Source organism: Micromys minutus (genome assembly GCF_963924665.1).
Source record: "Micromys minutus genome assembly, chromosome: 13".
NCBI classification, from domain to species: Eukaryota; Metazoa; Chordata; class Mammalia; order Rodentia; family Muridae; genus Micromys; species Micromys minutus.
Genome location: NC_137982.1, coordinates 1,956,973 through 1,974,559, shown reverse-complemented (window position 1 = coordinate 1,974,559; position 17,587 = coordinate 1,956,973). Strand labels below are relative to the sequence as shown.

The window sequence follows — 17,587 nt, the reverse complement described above, 5'->3', positions numbered from 1 at the left end:
GGGGGTCAGCCAACATGCCAGGCTGAAGCCAGCACTGCTGCCCCAGCATTATCTTTACCCACAAATTTGTCTTTATGGGCAGAGACCACAGTCTCCAGCTTCCAAGTGAAGAGCTGAACATCTAGGGCCACAGCAAAGACGCAGCTACTTGTGATATTATCCCCTAGGGATAGCTCAGACCCTGATCCTTCAGAGCATACAAGGACAGAGGAATACTGTCAACTACAGTTAGTGTCCAGATAAGGACAAGGAGAAAGGAGCCAGGGAGAAGGTGTGGAGAACAGCTAAGGACTATTAAAATGATCCAGGGCTATAAAATGTAGAAGGGGACATAGAATGCAGACAGAGGCGATCGATTGCCCATTGGATCTTCTGCTAACTCAGCTTGTGAACTGATTCACCCACTTTCATCCTAATGGGAGCCAGTGTTCCTAGCTCTTGAAACCAGTCAATCAACTGTTCTGAGGGAGCCCAGATCAAGTCAGATCAAGCCCAGACCTCTTTCCATCTCAGCCAGCCCCAGATTCGCAGCCTGGCCTCTCTGAAAACCTCAAAAGAATTTTGGTTCTGTTCAGAGCAATCCTGATGCTGATAATCTCATGCTAGGATTTGTGGTTTGGAAGTGATCCCTGAAGGATCCCGGGGGAGTGTGTCCTCAGATGTATATAACCACAGTTCTCAGAGTGTCACCTTAGTGTGTGTCCCACAAGATGAATGTGCTTGTACCAGAGTATGTCCCTGACTCTAAAAATATGTGTCCTTTAAACCCAAACATGTTTCTTCACCTTAATATTGCATTCTTCAGCTGTGTGTGACTTTGTTACTCAGAGACCATAGACCTCCCATATGTGTCTTTGCTCCACAGTTTGCTCCTAAATACATATGTTCCTCTACTACCAAGTGTGCCCACTTCTGCCGCCCCTTTCCCCGCCCCACCCTCAGGAAAAATGCTAGGCAGCATTTGGCAGCAGGATTTATTTGGAGAAGTTCTTCAGGCAGCCGCAGGAGAGGCGGGATAGGTGGGGCTGCAGCCTCGGGCCTGGGCAGGAGCTACTCAGACTAATCCCTGCAGACAGAACAACAGCGCTCAGGGCCACGCATGGTACCCCAGCTGCCTGGCTTGGCAAAAGCACTGATTCTCTGAGCCTTGGAGTCTCTGTCTGCAAAATGGGTTAAAGTGTCAACCTCTGAGGTATGGGCTGTGACAGTGAGGTTGTATAGCTCGTGGATTAGGTGCCAGACACAGGAAACCCCAAGGTATCTAATACACCATCCCACTGTCAGGACATGAAGGGACAGAGCTGGCTCAGAATCCTGAACAGCCTTGCCATGCAGAACGATACAAACAAGGGACCTCTCTCCCAACCTCATTCTGTCCCACACCCAAGAACCCAGCATGACAGCTTGGGGTCACATAGCAGACTGATCTTTCCAAAGATGCATCTGAATGAAGATGCATTTACAAAACAGATGCGTCTAAAGCTGCCAAGTGGGGCTGTTGGTTGTCTTGAACATAGGAGGGATGGATGACCCCTCCTTTCCAGGATCAGGATCTAGTAGCATCAGCAGGGGCTTCATGGGAGCCCGGACTGCAGTGTAGACCAAGGGTAGTTGGCTCACCTCTTTCAAGAGCTCAGCACACCTCCCTGCATGATAGGACATCATTAGTACAGTCCGGGCATCAGACCCCATCACAGAGGCCTGGTACAACAATCACCCCAAAATGCTGTACTAACCATGTCTGGCCAGCATGTAAAGGCCTTGGTCTGCTGTCATTTCCCGGAACCTCCAGAAGCCTGGCTCATCCTCACTCCCAAGGCTCCGAGCTGTGGGACACTGAAGAGTTAGGCTGGCCGCCTGAAGGAAGGCAGACGCAGGACAGAGCCCCAGCCCAGGCTGAACTTACTGAAGTACTTGAGCACGTAGAAGTTTCTACCCTGCCAGAGCAGGGACAACTTCAGGATGGTGTAGTGCTCATAGTCCGTGTCCAGCACTTGGATCTCCCTGTCGCCTGCGGGAGTATCAAGAGCAGGGTTAAGGAGGCTTGCTCAGAGATGAACACTCCAGGGAGCAGACCTTGAGGGCTGGGTCTGCAGAATCTAACTCCTTTCTGTTTCTGCCTAGTGCTGGGACCTGCCTGTGACATCTGAGAAGACAACCTCTGAAGGTCAACCCAGTACACTAGTAGAAATGAAGGGCCTGGGGTCCAGGGCCTGAGAATCCTAGGAAGGGCAGGCACAGAGAGGGAGGCCCGGGGGAGATGTCCAAGCCCAGACAGCTTCAACTTTCACAATAAGGTAACAGTACTCACCAGGAAAAGCAAATTTCCCTACAGTGTCTCTTTCTGAACCCACTGATGTTTCTGTCGTACAGCTTCCTGAACTGAAAAGCAACATAGTGTTTGTGAAGAACCTACCAGCCTGCATTTTCCTGCTGGGCACATTCTTGAGTGGTACATGCCTTCAGAGAGGATGCTGTCAAGCTCATGCCAATGCTGAAGTCTAGGGGCCACGCAGAAGGGGCCGTGCATGGGGCAGGGCTGCCCCAGACTCTCACCTTCAGAGAGCCAGGCAGCTACTACTACCCACACACTCTTATAAAGCAATAGAGCTTTATCTAAAGTTCATGCTTATATTTTGGCAAAAAGGCAGATCTAGGAGCCTGAGATCTCACTTTCTCTGGAAAAGGCCAGCCCACATGCTGATAATCTCACCACTATAAGAGGCTTAGCTTTGTCTGTATTCAACTACATATTTGGCTCTTCTTCCCAGCAGGCCACATCCCCAATGACCCAAGCCTCTCTTACCTGTTGTATGCGGCTTTCACAGTGATGTTCCTCCCACTGAAGGTGAGAAACAAGCCCTCTACCCTCCTTTGAGCCTTCAGCACCAGGTTTTGATCAGAAGCCACAGCCACTTCCTTCCAGAATCCTGCAATCTAGAGAACAGAGCTAGAGGTATCCCTGGCTCTGCACAGCCAAACGGGGTCTCTGGGCTGGAGAGGGTATTTCAGGGACCCTCAGGCAGCAGTGGACGGGCTTCAGGAGCAATCTGTAGTCATGAGACTGGGAAGCCATTTGTCCTCAGTTAAGTTTTCCTTCCCAGGGACCTTTCAGGACACCAGACAGAAATGTCCCTTCCAAAAGATACTGACACAAGGTTAACTCCTGGTTTGCCAGGAGACCTTTTCTACAGATGTGTGGGGAGCAAGCATCCAGGCCTATAGCTTTCCCATGGAATGAAACATGGTTCTACTGATTTCACCCTCACTGACATCATGATCTCCTACAGGAGCAGTGTTCTCAGAGCACAGCACACCACCTGAAACTTTTAAACTCATCACTGTTACAAGAGAAAAGAACCTGTGTCCCCCAAAGCCTGAGCCCTCAGTGTGAGTCTGAAAATCTCAGGAAGGATGGGGAGTTGGGGCATAGAAGGAGGAATTCAAGCAATAAGCTGTCTGCTCTGGAGAAGTCCTTTTCTAGCCTCACAGTACGGGGGGGGGGGGTCTTAGGAACCCTATGAACCAGGAAGCAGGAAGGGACCCCAAATCTGTAAATCACCAAGGACCCTAAAGTGACCAGCCTAAGGATGGCAACTACTGCCTCAAGATGGGTGCCACATCAGAGAACTCGGGGAGGGAGAGATCCACAGAGCTCAGAGCTTCACTAGAGAACTCAGGGAGGGAGAGATCCACAGAGCTCAGAGCTCACAGGACTCACCCTGCCTACTGTCTTAAAGATGGAGGTCTCAAGAGTGGGTCCAGCCCCATGCCAGCTAGGCTGGAACCAACTAGGAGTTGGGTGGAAGGGGAGAGAGACTTCCAATGGTTTGTACACTTTGTTCCCTCCCTATCCAACTTCCCATTAAACCCCAGAAGTGCCTCGAAGTCAAGAAGAAAGAGACACCTTCTCTGGAACTAGCTCCACCCTGGTGGACCCTGCCTGCGGCAGGAACACTAGGAAGAGTCCATGGATGATGTTCAGCAGCCTGGCTTCCATCTCAGGGCTGTGGCTTCTGTTTGTGGAAGGAGGGACCTTATATTTGGAGAGTGTGCAAGCATGTGCAACCACCCAGAGAATGTCATTGGACAAAGCGGGCTGCCATTAGAGACTCGGGTTCTGCTCAAATGCTATCAACCCACATCCAGAGAGGGGTTGGCCCAAGCTAAGGCAGAAGTCAAGCTGTCTCCATCCTAGCATGTGGACGGTGATGAACCATGCAGTAAGATTGGGCCGACCAAGTCCATCACCACCCTCTGAGCTGTCAGTTTCTCTATTTGTAGCAATAAGTTTAAAAGAATAACAAAATAGTGAACTGGAGCTCAGGAGGGAAGCTGAGGACCCACTGGTCCCAACAGCAGGCTGACAAGCTGGGGTCCTTGGGGATATAGAGATGGGTCTGACTGGAGTGACAGAAAGGGAAATGGTGTGGGTGGCACCTGGTTCTCTGGGTGACCAGGGCAGGATGAGGGCAGCAGCTGTGAGGGCTAATTGCTTCCAGTTCTTGCTGTTGGAGGACCACAGACAGATGAGCAATGGAGCAGAACCAGCCCCTTCCCGACCCCCACGTCTGCCCTTTGAAGTAGAACTAGACGCATTAGAAGAATGGGAGTTCTGTGACATGGAGACGAGCAGTGAGAGGAGGGGAGCCCCTGTACCCCACATCTTGTTCAAGAGCAACACAGAGACTATACCATGCCACCCTAAATTTGTTCATCATGTGATCTTGAATAACCTGCCCAGCCTCTGTGCCTCAGTGTCTCGATCTCAGAAAAAGAATAGATGGAGCTAGTTATGTGTCAGGAGGTCTGTCGTGGAAGTCACATGACAGCGAGTCTAGCAAGGGCTACGAGCACAGTGGCCACTGCCCTCACCTACTTCTCAGGCTCCCAAAGGTCCAAACCATATTCCTGAGGTCATAGGAGGGATGGGAATCGAAGCCCAAACGAGGTCAGTGTTACAAATGTCATGCTGTCCCAGCTCCTATATCCAATCGGAGACCCAGGGGAGCCTGGAGCCAAGAACCCATCCTCACAAGGACCTCAGTTTCACCAAAGACACTGTGAAAATTGTGCTGTGCTCAATTTTCCCTGTGGATGCAGTAACTTCCCTTCACCAAATTTGAATCAAACATCCTGCCAACTCTCCCAGGAGAACCCTAAGTGGGCAGAGGGCTAGGATGAAGCAAGGGTCTCCTATGCCCTCCCCAAGGGCATCTCCAAAGAGTCAAGGAGCCATGTGGATGCTGAATCTGTTTATTGGGTGGAAGGACTAGGGCAAGAGTAGGAACATAGGAAAGAAGGGGGTGGGGCCCAAGAGGTCACCGTGAGGTTGATACTCTTGAGGTTGGCAGCTCCAGGTTTATCCTGCATAAAAAAAAGGAACAAGAACTCCATCCCCAGGCCACTCCTTTGTCAAACGCCCTCATACTCCCCACAAGCTAGGCACTGCCTCCAAGATGTCAACCCACAAAGGCAAGGAAAGAATTCTGCCAAGTTTCTGCAAAACAGTAAAAACCTCCTACACTGCCCCTGACCCCATACTACAGATGCCTCTCTAAGGCACCTTCCCAGAGACTGTAAAGAACTGATGCCCTTCTGAATCCCTAACTTTTACAGGACTAGTAACCCCTAGGCCCTGCCAGGTCCTGGGCAGAGAGACTGAGACCATAGTAACAAGAAAAATGACAGGGTGATTTGGCATTGAGTTTATCCTCTTTTGTTTTCAAAACTACCGCATCGTGGAGAATACGTAAGCTCGGCACAGGTGTTTAGATCCCTGGACAGTCTAAACAGCAGGCCTTTGGAATAAGCAGGCAGTAGGAGAGGGTAATAAGAAGCCTATCATGACCAGCAAAGCACCAACATACGGAGGACTAGGAAGCTAGAAAAAGAACAAAATAGGGCTACAGATTTGAAGAAACACCACAAATTCTCCCCATCCCAGGATAAGCCATTGGGTGTCACCCCACGCCCTCTATCCAGGTGCCTTTTATACATCCATATGTCATCTACTACTGTGGCTTTGTGAATGCAAAAACTGTTAGCAATGAACTTGGGTAGGAACTAGGCAGCTTTCTGCCATGGTTTGGTTAGGTAGGTCTCCCCACAAACCTTCCTGTATCTAGATTCCAAGCACTTCTACCCTAACCCTGCAGTGGAGCAGTAGATGAGAAGCAGTTCTGCCCTCTCAGGGTCTTTAGAAACAAGATGGTAAAATTAAAGATATGGTACAAGCCCTAAGGAGGGGGACCCAAAGGCTAAGAAAATGGGTAACAAGGAGGGCCCAAGGGAAGCTGTGTCGATCTCATTCAGAAAGGGAAACAAAATATTCATTGGAGGTGGATGGAGAGAGGAAACTGGGTGGGACAGGAGGAGGGGAATGGGAATAGCCATCAGGTGTGGAAAGAGCAGGTCCAAAGAGGGCTGGGACTGTGGGTGGAAGTCGGTAGGGGGAGGGGGCATCTCTGGGATGAACTGGAAACCTGGAACTGGAGAGATGGATCAGTGGTTAGAGCACTGACTGCTTTTTCCAGAGGTCCTGAGTTCAATTCCCAGCAACCACATGGTGACTCACAACCATCTGTAATGGGATCTGACGCCCTCTTCTGGTGTGTCTGAAGACAGCTACAGTGTACTCATATATAATAAATAAATAAATCTTTAAAAAGATGATAGGATTATCTGAGTCTACTTCTCTGTCCTAGGCAAAGTCATACTCATTCCTGAAGCCTACGTCTTTGTTCTAGCCTAAAATCAGATTCCTGACTAAGCTTACTTCCCTGTCCTAGCCCAATGTCAAATTCCTGCCTGGAGTAGCCATATTTCCTTGTCCTGGCCCAATGCCAAACTCTTGCCAAGCAACCCTGAAAGCTCTCCACAGGCGAGTAAAGAATTCCTGGCCATAGGTACAGAGCTAAACAGAGGAAACTCAAATGCCTGAGAAGCCCTTAAAGAAATGTTCAACATCCCCAGTTATCAGGAAAATGCAAATCAAAAGGACTCTGAGATTTCATCTTACACCTGTCAGAATGGCTAAGATCAAAAATCTCAAGTGATGGGCTGGAGAGATGGCTCAGTGGTCAAGAGCACTGGCTGCTCTTCTAGAGGTCCTGAGGCATATAGATTCCCAGCAACCACATGGTGGCTCACAACCATCTGTAATGGGATCCAATGCCCTCTTCTGGTGTGTCTGAGGACAATGACCATGTACTCACATAAATAAAATCTTAAGAACACCTCAAGTGACAGGACGTGGAGCAACGAAACCATCCTCCATTGCTGGTGGGAGTGCAAACTGGTACAACCACTCTGGAAATCAATGTGGCAGCTTCTCAAAAAAAACGGAAATAGTTCTACCCTAAGACCCAGCTATACCACTCCTGGGCATAGACCCAAAAGATGCTCCACCATCCCACAAGGATGCTGGCCCAACTATGCTCATCGCAGCTTTATTTGTAATAAATAGCCAAAAACTAGAAACACACCTAGATGTCCCTCAACTGAAAATGATTTTCTTAATATGGTTCATTTACACAGGAGAATACTACACAGCCATTAAAAACAAGGAAATCAAGAATTTTGGAGACAAGTGAATGGAACTTGAAAATATCATCCTGAGTGAAGTAACCTAAAGCCAGAAAGACACATATGATATGTATTCACTTATAAGTAGGCATTAGCCATAAAGTGAAGAGTAACCTGCTACAATCCACAGACCCAAAAAAACTGGGTAACAAGGAGGGCCCAAGGGAAGCTGTGTGGATCTCATTCAGAAAGGGAAACAAAATTTTCATTGGAGGTGGACGGAGAGAGGAAACTGGGTGGGACAGGAGGAGGGGAATGGGAATAGCCATCAGGTGTGGGAAGAGCAGGTCCAGAGAGGGCTGGGACTGTGGGTGGAAGTCGGTAGGGGGAGGGGGCATCTCTGGGATGAACTGGAAACCTGGAACAGGGGTCTGGGGGAGGCTCCAGGGAGTCCATGGAGGTGATCCTGCCTGAGGATCACCAACAGGGCACACAGAGACTGAAGTGGCCACCGCTTGAAGCCACGTGGGACTTCCAGTGGAGGGAGGGGGACATCAACCCACCCACAAAACCTTCAATCCAAAATTTGTCCTGCCTACAAGATGTGCAGTGACAAAGAGGGAGCAGAGATTGAGGGAACGGCCAACCAATGACTGGCCCAACTTGAGACCCACCCACCCCAAGTGAAAGAGCCATTCCTAACACAATTCATGATGCTCTGCTAGACTCACAGACAGGAGCCCGGCATAACTGTCTCCTGAGAGGCTTCTAGCAGTGGACAGAAATAGATGCAGAGACCCACAGACAGACATCAGTCAGAACTAGGGGAGCTCAGGATGTAAAGTAAATAAAGAAATAAAGAAAAACTGAGTCTTCTAGCCTCATACCACTTCCTGGAGCCCTGATAGCAAGGGTGCTGTCCCTCTACAAAACCTATCTAGGGCTAGGCTTTATGTCAACCCACGTTGCTCAGCCTCTTCTCATTTCACACTAGGTCCTAACGGAGGCCAGGGTGCTCACTTTACACTAAACCCTGTCTCCTCAAATATCTTTTCCTGCAGCTTCCCCACAGTCCCCAGCCCCTGGCTCTCACCTCTCGAGTTTGGGAAGTGGAATCAGCCTCAGTGTTGAGGAAGAAAGGAAGGATTCCCACTCTAAAGAGATATCTGTGTGGCTGGTCCTCAGGGAACCCTGCCAGCAAACCCTTCCTGGTCAGCAGCTGAGAGGAGTTTCCCCTGCCATTCCCTACGGCCCAACTCTGCCTCCTGTCCACCATGTCTGTCCTAGCCAGCCTGGCCCGGCGGGATAAGACAGGGACAAGGAAAGAGTGAGGAGAAGCTGGACAGGGCCAGAAGGGGGGGGGGGATTCTGGAGAAAATGGTGGGTTGAATAGGGGTAGGGACACAGAGAGGTGAGGGAGAAAGGGTACAAGGAAATGCAGGCCTCTCACTGTAAGCTGTGCTGTGGTCCTTAGCCTCCCAGCTCCTGTTGACAGAGACCTCTGTGAAGGCGCTAGAGTCAGTATCAGATGTACACATCCGGGTAGCCCAGGGCTGTATAGGAAGTGGCATAGGTAGCTAAGACGTAGACAGGAGTTGGATCCACCCCTGCTGAACCACACAAGTGAGACCCTGGAGAGAGGATATATGTATAGAAGTAGGGCTCTCCTCAGGGGTCCCTGATATAAGCCTATCAGATGTTCCCATGCAGTATTAATAGTTTAAATAAAGCCCAGTACAGGGTTACTACCCACCTCAATGGTTTATGTTCCTGAATAAAACACACACACAGCTTTTATATTCAATATGCCTTAAGCAACACAATAGCTGGGCTGTTAGAATCTACCTCTCACTGATAACTCTGAGTTACTACTTAACTAATTTCCATGTTCTGTCTTGGCTGCTCTTGACCCAGTTGAGCAGCCCTCTGGGCCACGTTCTCCTGGCCCATTTACATGGTGACTCTGCTCCTCTCTCCTATACCTTCTTACCCTTCTATGGTGACCTCTGAGTCTCCCTCCCTCCTCCTCCTGGTCCCAAGCCTGGGAACCCCAAACCCCACCTATGTCTCTTCTCCCTGGCTATTGGCTGCTGGTATCTTTATTTACCAGTCAGAATGAACTGAGGACAGGTTCTCAGAAGCTACATGATGACTCCAAAAGTTGGAGGCCAACACTTAGCATTAGAATACAAGCAGTGTTAGGCCAATCTACCACTCTCTCAGAAGGCTTCCTGATCCCTAACAAGACCTATCTGGAACTTAGAAGTGTCTCTGGGATCCTATCCTCAGTTATTAACCATCAACCTAGTTACAGCCATTACCCTGAGGGAATATAGGCATCACTTCCTGCTGGCCCCTTCCCAGCCAGCCAGCCCACGGGCTAGGAACGCCATGAGGATAGCGAGATTATCCTCCGCAGAAGCACTGCAGCTCTGGTGGGCATCAGCACATAGTCTTGGGTGTCCAGGAAGACACTGCAGTCGGGTACCATGGCAACAACATACCAGAGGCCTGCGGACTTCAGGATGGTTCTGTGGCTACAGGCCAGTAACTGCCCAGGGACATCCTAGCCCAGAAACCCCAGGGACAAACCAAAGGCCAGAGAACCAGGGGCCTGTGTGAGGTCTCTGCCAGGATGGTACCGCTGATCACCTTGAACCTCTGTTTCTTAGGGCAGAGGGGTCCACAGATGGCCTGTGTCCAGGTCTTAAGCTGATGCTGGGGCCCTCCCAACCTGGGCACAGCTGGAGGCCTAGTGCTTTTTAGGTTGAGTAAGACCTCAGCTTGAGCCTCAGAAAAGCAATTGTATTCAGCTCAGCAGGACTAACCCCATCCCTACACCTGCTCTCCAGCCCTGGCACCCAAGTGGCCCAGCCCCAGTGGCACCGGCTTTATAGACCTACACAACCCTGGTTTGGGTTTGGGGAATGAGCAGAAGGCACCTTGGAAACCAGGTCACAGAGATGGCAAAGGCTCTCTCTCATATTGTCAGGACTTAGATCCCACACACCTCTGTCCATCCTCTAGACTGTTTTGATACAGGGCGCTGCTGGGAAACACGCAGCTTGGGTTTACCCTGTGTGATGGTTTATCTTTGCTTGGCCCAGGGAGTGGCACTATTAGAAGGTGTAACCTTGTTGAAGTAGGTGTGTCACTATGGGCATGGGCTTAAGACCCTCATTTTAGCTGGCTGGAAGTCAGTCTTTCACTAGCAGCCTTTAGATGAAGATGTAGAACTCTCAGCTCTGCCTGGATGCTGCCTGCTCCCGCCTTGATAATAATGGACTGACCCTCTGAATCTGTAAGCCAGCCCCAGTTAAATGTTGTCCTTTATAAGACTTGCCTTGGCTATGGTATCTATTCTCAGGAGAAAACCCTAAGACACCCTGGCAGTACTCCAATGCTTACCACTAGGATGTTGGGTGAATCAGATCCTCCCTGCATTTCTCATATTAAACTCTGGGCTGGGGTCACTTCTGGGCTTGTTTCTAGGGCAGGCAGAATGGTTGTACCGGCACAGCCCTGAGACTGCCCTGGGCAGCCTCCCTCTATATACCTCCAGCTGGGCCTCCTACAAGCAGAGGGGCTGGGCAGCACTTAAAGTGGACTGCGGTATCCATGGCTACCTCATCACTGGTCTCAGAAGTGTGCCTGTGAAAATGGACATCAAGGCAGTAGGGGCTGGTGAAGGCCGGTACCAGGAAAGGTCTCGCTAAGTGACCTTTGTCACTACAGAGTACCTATGGACCCTGGCCGGAACCCTCCAATCAGGACTCAGGGTCCATTAGAGAGACCAGGGCCATAAGTCATCCAAGGCATTGCAGGCAAAGCGCTGGATCAGAGAAAGAACCCCAGTGACCCTAAGAGATGGAGAGACAGGGTCAAGGGCTTCACACTTCTGAGGCAGTTCGTGGGGTGCCAGATCACCAATGTTACAGGATAGAGTAGAGAAAGCCTTCCAGGAAAGGATAACCAAGGGACTAAAGTCAGATCAGACACTACGATAAACTCAGTAATAAAAAGCAAGCCAAGAGCACATTATCAAAAAAGCTAAAAGCTCTGAGGGCTGAGGCAATGCTCAGTCAGCAAAGTGCTTGCCTCACAAGCATGAGGACCTGATTTAGATCCCCAGGGTCCACCTGAAAAACTGGACGCAGCAGGGAGGGTCTAGAGCCCTGGCACCAGAAGGGCAGGAGCAGCTGGGTTGTGGAATTCCCTGGTTAGCCAACTGAGGCACATTAATGAGTTCCAGGTTCAATGAGAGACCCTACCTCAAAAAACAAGGTGGGGAAACCCAACATTAACCTCTGGTCTCTGCATGCACACACATACATATGCAGATGTACATACATAAATATGTACATACATTAATGTATACGCAATACATCCACATGCATATGTGCCAAAAATTTGAAAAGGCCTTCCACTGAGGAAGACATCCAGACAGGAAATGATCAAACGGCAAGATGCCCATTGTCAATCATCAGAGACATGGACATGACACCGGTCTGAGAGCCAGATGCAATGAGAGTCACATCAGAAAGGCTAAAGCTTTCTAAGACTTGCCTAGTGCTGGTGACAATGAGGAACGATGGGACCACTCCCATGCTGTGGAAGAAAGCAAGATGTCACATTCAGAAAACATGCCGTGAGAAATCCCAAAAGCAGCAAGCCCCAAAGAGAAACAAGAATTAGGGTTTACAACAAACCAGCGCACACTGCCTAGCAACAATCACCAGAACTAGAGCAGTGGGCTCCCTCCACAGTGACCACACTGCAGTTCACGCCTGTGGCAGATGCTCTCAATAAAGTAGGGAGCCCCTGCAAGGTGGCAAATGTGGCAGCATAGCCATCTGTCTTAGTCAGGGTTTTTATTCCTGCACAAACATCATGACCAAGAAGCACGTTGGGGAGGAAAGGGTTAATCAGCTTACACTTCCATATCACTGTTCATCACCAAAGGAAGTCAGGACTGGAACTCAGGCAGGTCAGGAAGCAGGAGCTGATGCAGAGGCCATGGAGGGATGTTACTTACTGGCTTGCTTCCCCTGGCTTGCTCAGCCTGCTTTCTTATAGAACCCAGGTCTACCAGCTCAGGGATGGCACCACCCACAGTGGCCTGGACCCTCCCCTCCTTGATCAGTAGTTGAGAAAATGCCTTACAGCTGGATCTCATGGAGGCATTTCCTCAAGGGAGGCTTTTTTCTCTGTGATAACTCCAGCTTGTATTAAGTTGACACAAAACCAGCCAGTATAGACAGACATCAATGTCCCAGTCTGAGGGAGAGAGGAGAGAGGGCTGAGGTTATTTCAGAGGTCCTCTGGGTGAGAGCTGGCCAAATTCTTTAGACCACATTGATGAGCTCCAGGTTCAATGAGCAACACTGTCTTTAAAAAAAAAGTAGATGGTGACTGATTTACCTGATGCCGGCCTCTGTCCTCTGCATGCATGCACATGCAAAGCATGTCCAACAGAAGAGCAAGAAACTTGTAGAAACATATTAGAATCAACAGTGCCTGAGTTAGTTACTTCTCTCACTGTGACCAAATACCTGTCCCAAACAAGCAAACAAACAAACAATCCCCCCAAACCAAACAAATAAAAAAAAATTCTGACTTACGTTGACTCTCGACCTGGGAGGGCCCTGTTGACATACAAGGGAAGGAAGGCATGGCAGAGTTCATGGCAGTAAGATCATGCAGCCGGATTCTAAATCCTGAGAATCCTCATAGTTGGTGAGGCAGGACCTGTGGGATGTCAGCGATGGCTTCTTCCTTTCCTTTGTATTCCTTTGTCTTACAGCTGGATCTCATGGAGGCATTTCCTCAAGGGAGGCTTTTTTCTCTGTGATAACTCCAGCTTGTGCCAAGTTGACACACAAAACCACCCAGTACACCATCTTAAACAATTCTGCTGAGGGAAAGAAGCCACTTCGAGAAGTCTGCAATTGCCTTTCTCCTTTTATATGGCATTCTAGAATAGGCCAAGCCACGGGACAACAGGACATGGCTTGTTGACGTTGAGGGTTGGAGAGAAAAGAAGTATGAGGAGGTGGAGGGGGCTGTTGTGAGCCTGAGAGCTGGGGGGGGGGGGTTGGGAGCCTGAGAGCTGGGGGGGGGGGGATTGTGAACCTGAGAGCTGGGGGGGTTGGGAGCCTGAGAGCTGGGGGGGGGGGTTGGGAGCCTGACAGCTGGGGGGGTTGGGAGCCTGAGAGCTGGGGGGTTGGGAGCCTGAGAGCTGGGGGGGTTGGGAGCCTGAGAGCTGGGGGGAGTTGGGAGCCTGAGAGCTGGGGGTGGTTGGGAGCCTGAGAGCTGGGGGGGGTTGAGAGCCTGAGAGCCTGGGGAGGTTGGGAGCCTGAGAGCTGGGGGGGGGGTGTTGGGAGCCTGAGAGCTGGGGAGAGTTGGGAGCCTGAGAGCTGGGGGGGTTGGGAGCCTGAGAGCTGGGGGGGGAGGGTTGGGAGCCTGTGAGCTGGGGGGGTTGGGAGCCTGAGAGCTGGGGGGGGGTTGGGAGCCTGAGAGCTGGGGGGGGTTGGGAGCCTGAGAGCTGGGGGGGGTTGGGAGCCTGAGAGCTGGGGGGGGTTGGGAGCCTGAGAGCTGGGGGGGTTGGGAGCCTGAGAGCTGGGGGGGGTGGGTTGGGAGCCTGAGAGCAGTGCTTCCATGACTCCGTCCGCATCTCTGGACTATATACCCAGGTAGGCAAATCCTACTGTCTGTAAATTCTATCTCAGTGTTTGTAAAGCAAGGGAAATCATTTTCTTATATGTCATTTCACTCTGGAGGTTTCCCACAGCTGCAACCTGACAAAAGCAACTTAAGGAAGGAGAAAGGGCTTATTTGACTTACAGAGCAAGGGTCAGGTCTGTCATGGCAGGGAAGTCATATGAGTCATGGCTTCAGGAGCTTAAAGCATCTGGAAATTGAGTGATAAATTACTCTAGATACACTCTGTATAATCTCTCTCTCTCTCTCTCTCTCTCTCTCTCTCTCTCACACACACACACACACACACACACACACACACACACAGAGACCTGAAAATAAATTTTCATGACCCCAGTCCCTAATTTATGATCTGACATGTAAAGAACACAAATGATGAATAGATGATAGATAGATAAATAGATGATTGGTAGATGATAGATGATTGATAGATATGTAGATAGATGATTGATAAATGATAGACAGATATGCAGATAGATAGATGATAGATAGACAGATAGACAGATAGATATGTGGATAGATAGATAGAAGAATGATAGATATATAATAGATAGATATGCAGATAGATAGATAGACAGACAGACAGACAGACAGATTGCCTGCTGTTGCTGAAGTCTAGGGTCTCTAGCACAGCAGCACTTGCAGCTGACAGGACACATGTGGCAGTGTCTTCCTTGTCCTTCAGAACAGATGATGTTCCAGACTCCGGCCACTAGCCCTGACAGTCAGATTCCCTGCACCCTCTCCTTGGAGTCCCGCACAGGTCATGAGGTGTGGACAGGACCTCCAACATATTCTCTGGCCACATCTCAGTGAAGAGTGATCCAAGCCAGTTTTCTTCTCAGAAGGTCAGCGGGCAGGACTCAGGAGACAAGAGCCTCAGCAGGTGTTTTCTGTAAGGCAGCAAAGGGTACGTACATAGGTGTAGACACATTGACGGAGATTTTAGGGGTCCACTGGGAAGGGGTCCACATGGGAATGGACACTAACCTGAACTATAAGAACTTCCTTCTCACCCAGGAAGATGTTGAACCGAAACAATATTGACACTGTGGTTGTAGTGAGAGAAGAGGCCATCTGCCAGCTACCCACCCTCCCTTTCTGGGAGGACACAGAAAGACCTCCCCAGGTTTTGTCATGGACATCTCTATGGAGTCCTGCTGACAGGGAACACAGTGGATGGAGTAGCTTATGCCATGGGCCTCTGAGAGACATGCAGTGTGGACTTCATGAGATACTGCGCCACCAGCTGGGGCAAAGGAAAACTACTCAGCCTAAAGGGCACTCTGCTCTGCCAGCCACCAGCGCCCTCTTCTGGCATGGAGGAAAAAGGCAGCACCTGCTACAGACCTCTAGTTCTCTGGCCCTCCTCTCTTTCTGGAGCAGAGGCAGGTAGATCCATGGACTCAATGCCCAGCCTACTTGGCAGGCTCTAGAGCCCTCTACCCTACCCATCTCTCTCAAAGACAAAAACAAACAGACATGACCTGAGCTCAACCCCCAGGACCCACACACATAGAAAACCAGAAGCAGTTGTGCATGTGTCTGTAGTTCCATTGCTCTGCAGGGGCTGGGAGCTGAGGGCCAGCCTGCAGCATACAACACCGCAGGAACAAATGACCTCGCTTCAACAAAGCACAAGGCAAGAAATGAGTCCCAAAACTTGCTCTCTGGGCATACATACATAGTGGCATGTGCATCCCTGCACCCTGACAAACATGTCACACCCCACACAGAGACACACACTGAGACAGACAATAGCAAACGTTATTTTAAAGGTAAGTATATGGGGAGCTTGGTGACACAAACCTTTAATCCCAGCACTTGGGAGGCAGAAGCAGGTAGAACTTTGAGTTCAAGGTCTATAGAGCAAGCTCCAGGATAGCCCTGACTCAAAAAACAAACAGTTGATAATGTGGAAAGAAACAACATCCAAGGCTAACCTCTGTCCTCCACACACATGTGCGCATACACACGCACCTATGCGCACACACAAAATTATCTACTACAGGAAAATGTGCCACAATGACATTTTAAAGATTTTTAATGTATTTTATGTGAGTACACTGTTGCTCTTTTCAGACAGACCAGAAAAAGGCATCTGATCCCATTACAGATGGTTGTGAGCCACCATGCGGTTGCCGGGAATTGAACTCTGGACCTTTGGAAGAGCAGTCAGTGCTCTAACCACTGAGCCATCTCTGCAGCCCCAGCAGTGATCTTAAAACCATCCAACATTAAAGGAAATAGATTGAACTCAAGTGGAAAGGAATTTCTTCTCACAAGTTTCCAGTGAAGTTTTTGTTTTGTCTTATTTTAGAAACAGTGGGGAACAAAGCCAGTACCTCATGTATCCGAGTGAACATCCTACCCCTGAGCTACATCCCCAGCCCAATTTAAAAAAAAAAATTAAGATGGAGTTTTACATGGGGTTTTACTATTTATCCCTGACTGACTTGAGGCCAGCCTTAAAACTGTATAGATCTTCCTACCTCTGCTTTCCCAGTTTCAGGATTAGTTTCATATGCCACCATTCCTATACAAATTTAAAAATTAAGGAGGAAAAAAGACAAAATTCAACTGCATAGTGTAGAAAAGTGATTAGCAGCTGGGCAGTGGTGCACACCTTTAATCCCAGCACTCAGGAGCCAGAGACTGGTCCATTTCTCTGAGTTCAAGGACAGCCAAGGCTACACTGAAAAACCCTGTCTCCAAAAAATAGAAAAAAAAAAAATTATCGGGTTGAGGAGACAGCTCATGAATACTTTTGCAGATGCAGAGGACCTAACACTCAAGTCAGGTGACTCAGGACTGTGTGAAATCCCAGCTCTATTCTGGCCTCCTCGGGCACCTGCACACACACACACACACACACACACACACACACACACCTAAAAACAAAACTAAAATCTAGAGGCAGGAACGATGACTGAGCAGTTGAGATGCTCTTCCAGAGGGCCATGCAGGCTCATAACCATCTGCAAAGCCCGGTTCTAGAGGATGCAACGCCCTCCTCTGGCCTCCACGGACACTAGGCATACAGATAGTGCACAGACATACATGCAGGCAAAACACTCATGCGCAGAAACAAAAATAAAATCTAAAACAATGATCCTGGTGCGAGGTTGGCTGAATGGAGGTGACATGGGAAATCTTCCCCACATTAGACTTTTCTAGGTTTAACTTTTTTTAATTAATTATTTTATTTATTTACATGCCTAGACTCTTTTGAAAACACCCAGGGACTGGGCTGTGCTCAGCCTGCCGCAGCTGGCCATGAGGGAAGCTACTGCTCAGTGAGAGAGCTGGCTTTCGGATAAACCTCCGGGGTCAGGCCTGG

The 17,587-nt window shown here is 49.6% G+C and overlaps 1 protein-coding gene across 1 annotated transcript; it reads right to left on the bottom strand.

Moving 5' to 3' along the window:
* Positions 1-1,731: 1,731 nt before the first annotated feature.
* LCN8 (lipocalin 8) lies at positions 1,732-4,000 on the bottom strand (the record flags this gene model as incomplete). The annotated part of the gene is made up of 5 exons (XM_080928160.1): positions 1,732-1,826; positions 1,907-2,011; positions 2,312-2,382; positions 2,807-2,937; positions 3,908-4,000. The coding sequence occupies 5 exons, from the start codon at positions 3,998-4,000 to the stop codon at positions 1,732-1,734; spliced, it is 495 nt and encodes a 164-aa protein (XP_080784286.1).
* Between the last annotated feature and the right edge of the window lie 13,587 nt (positions 4,001-17,587).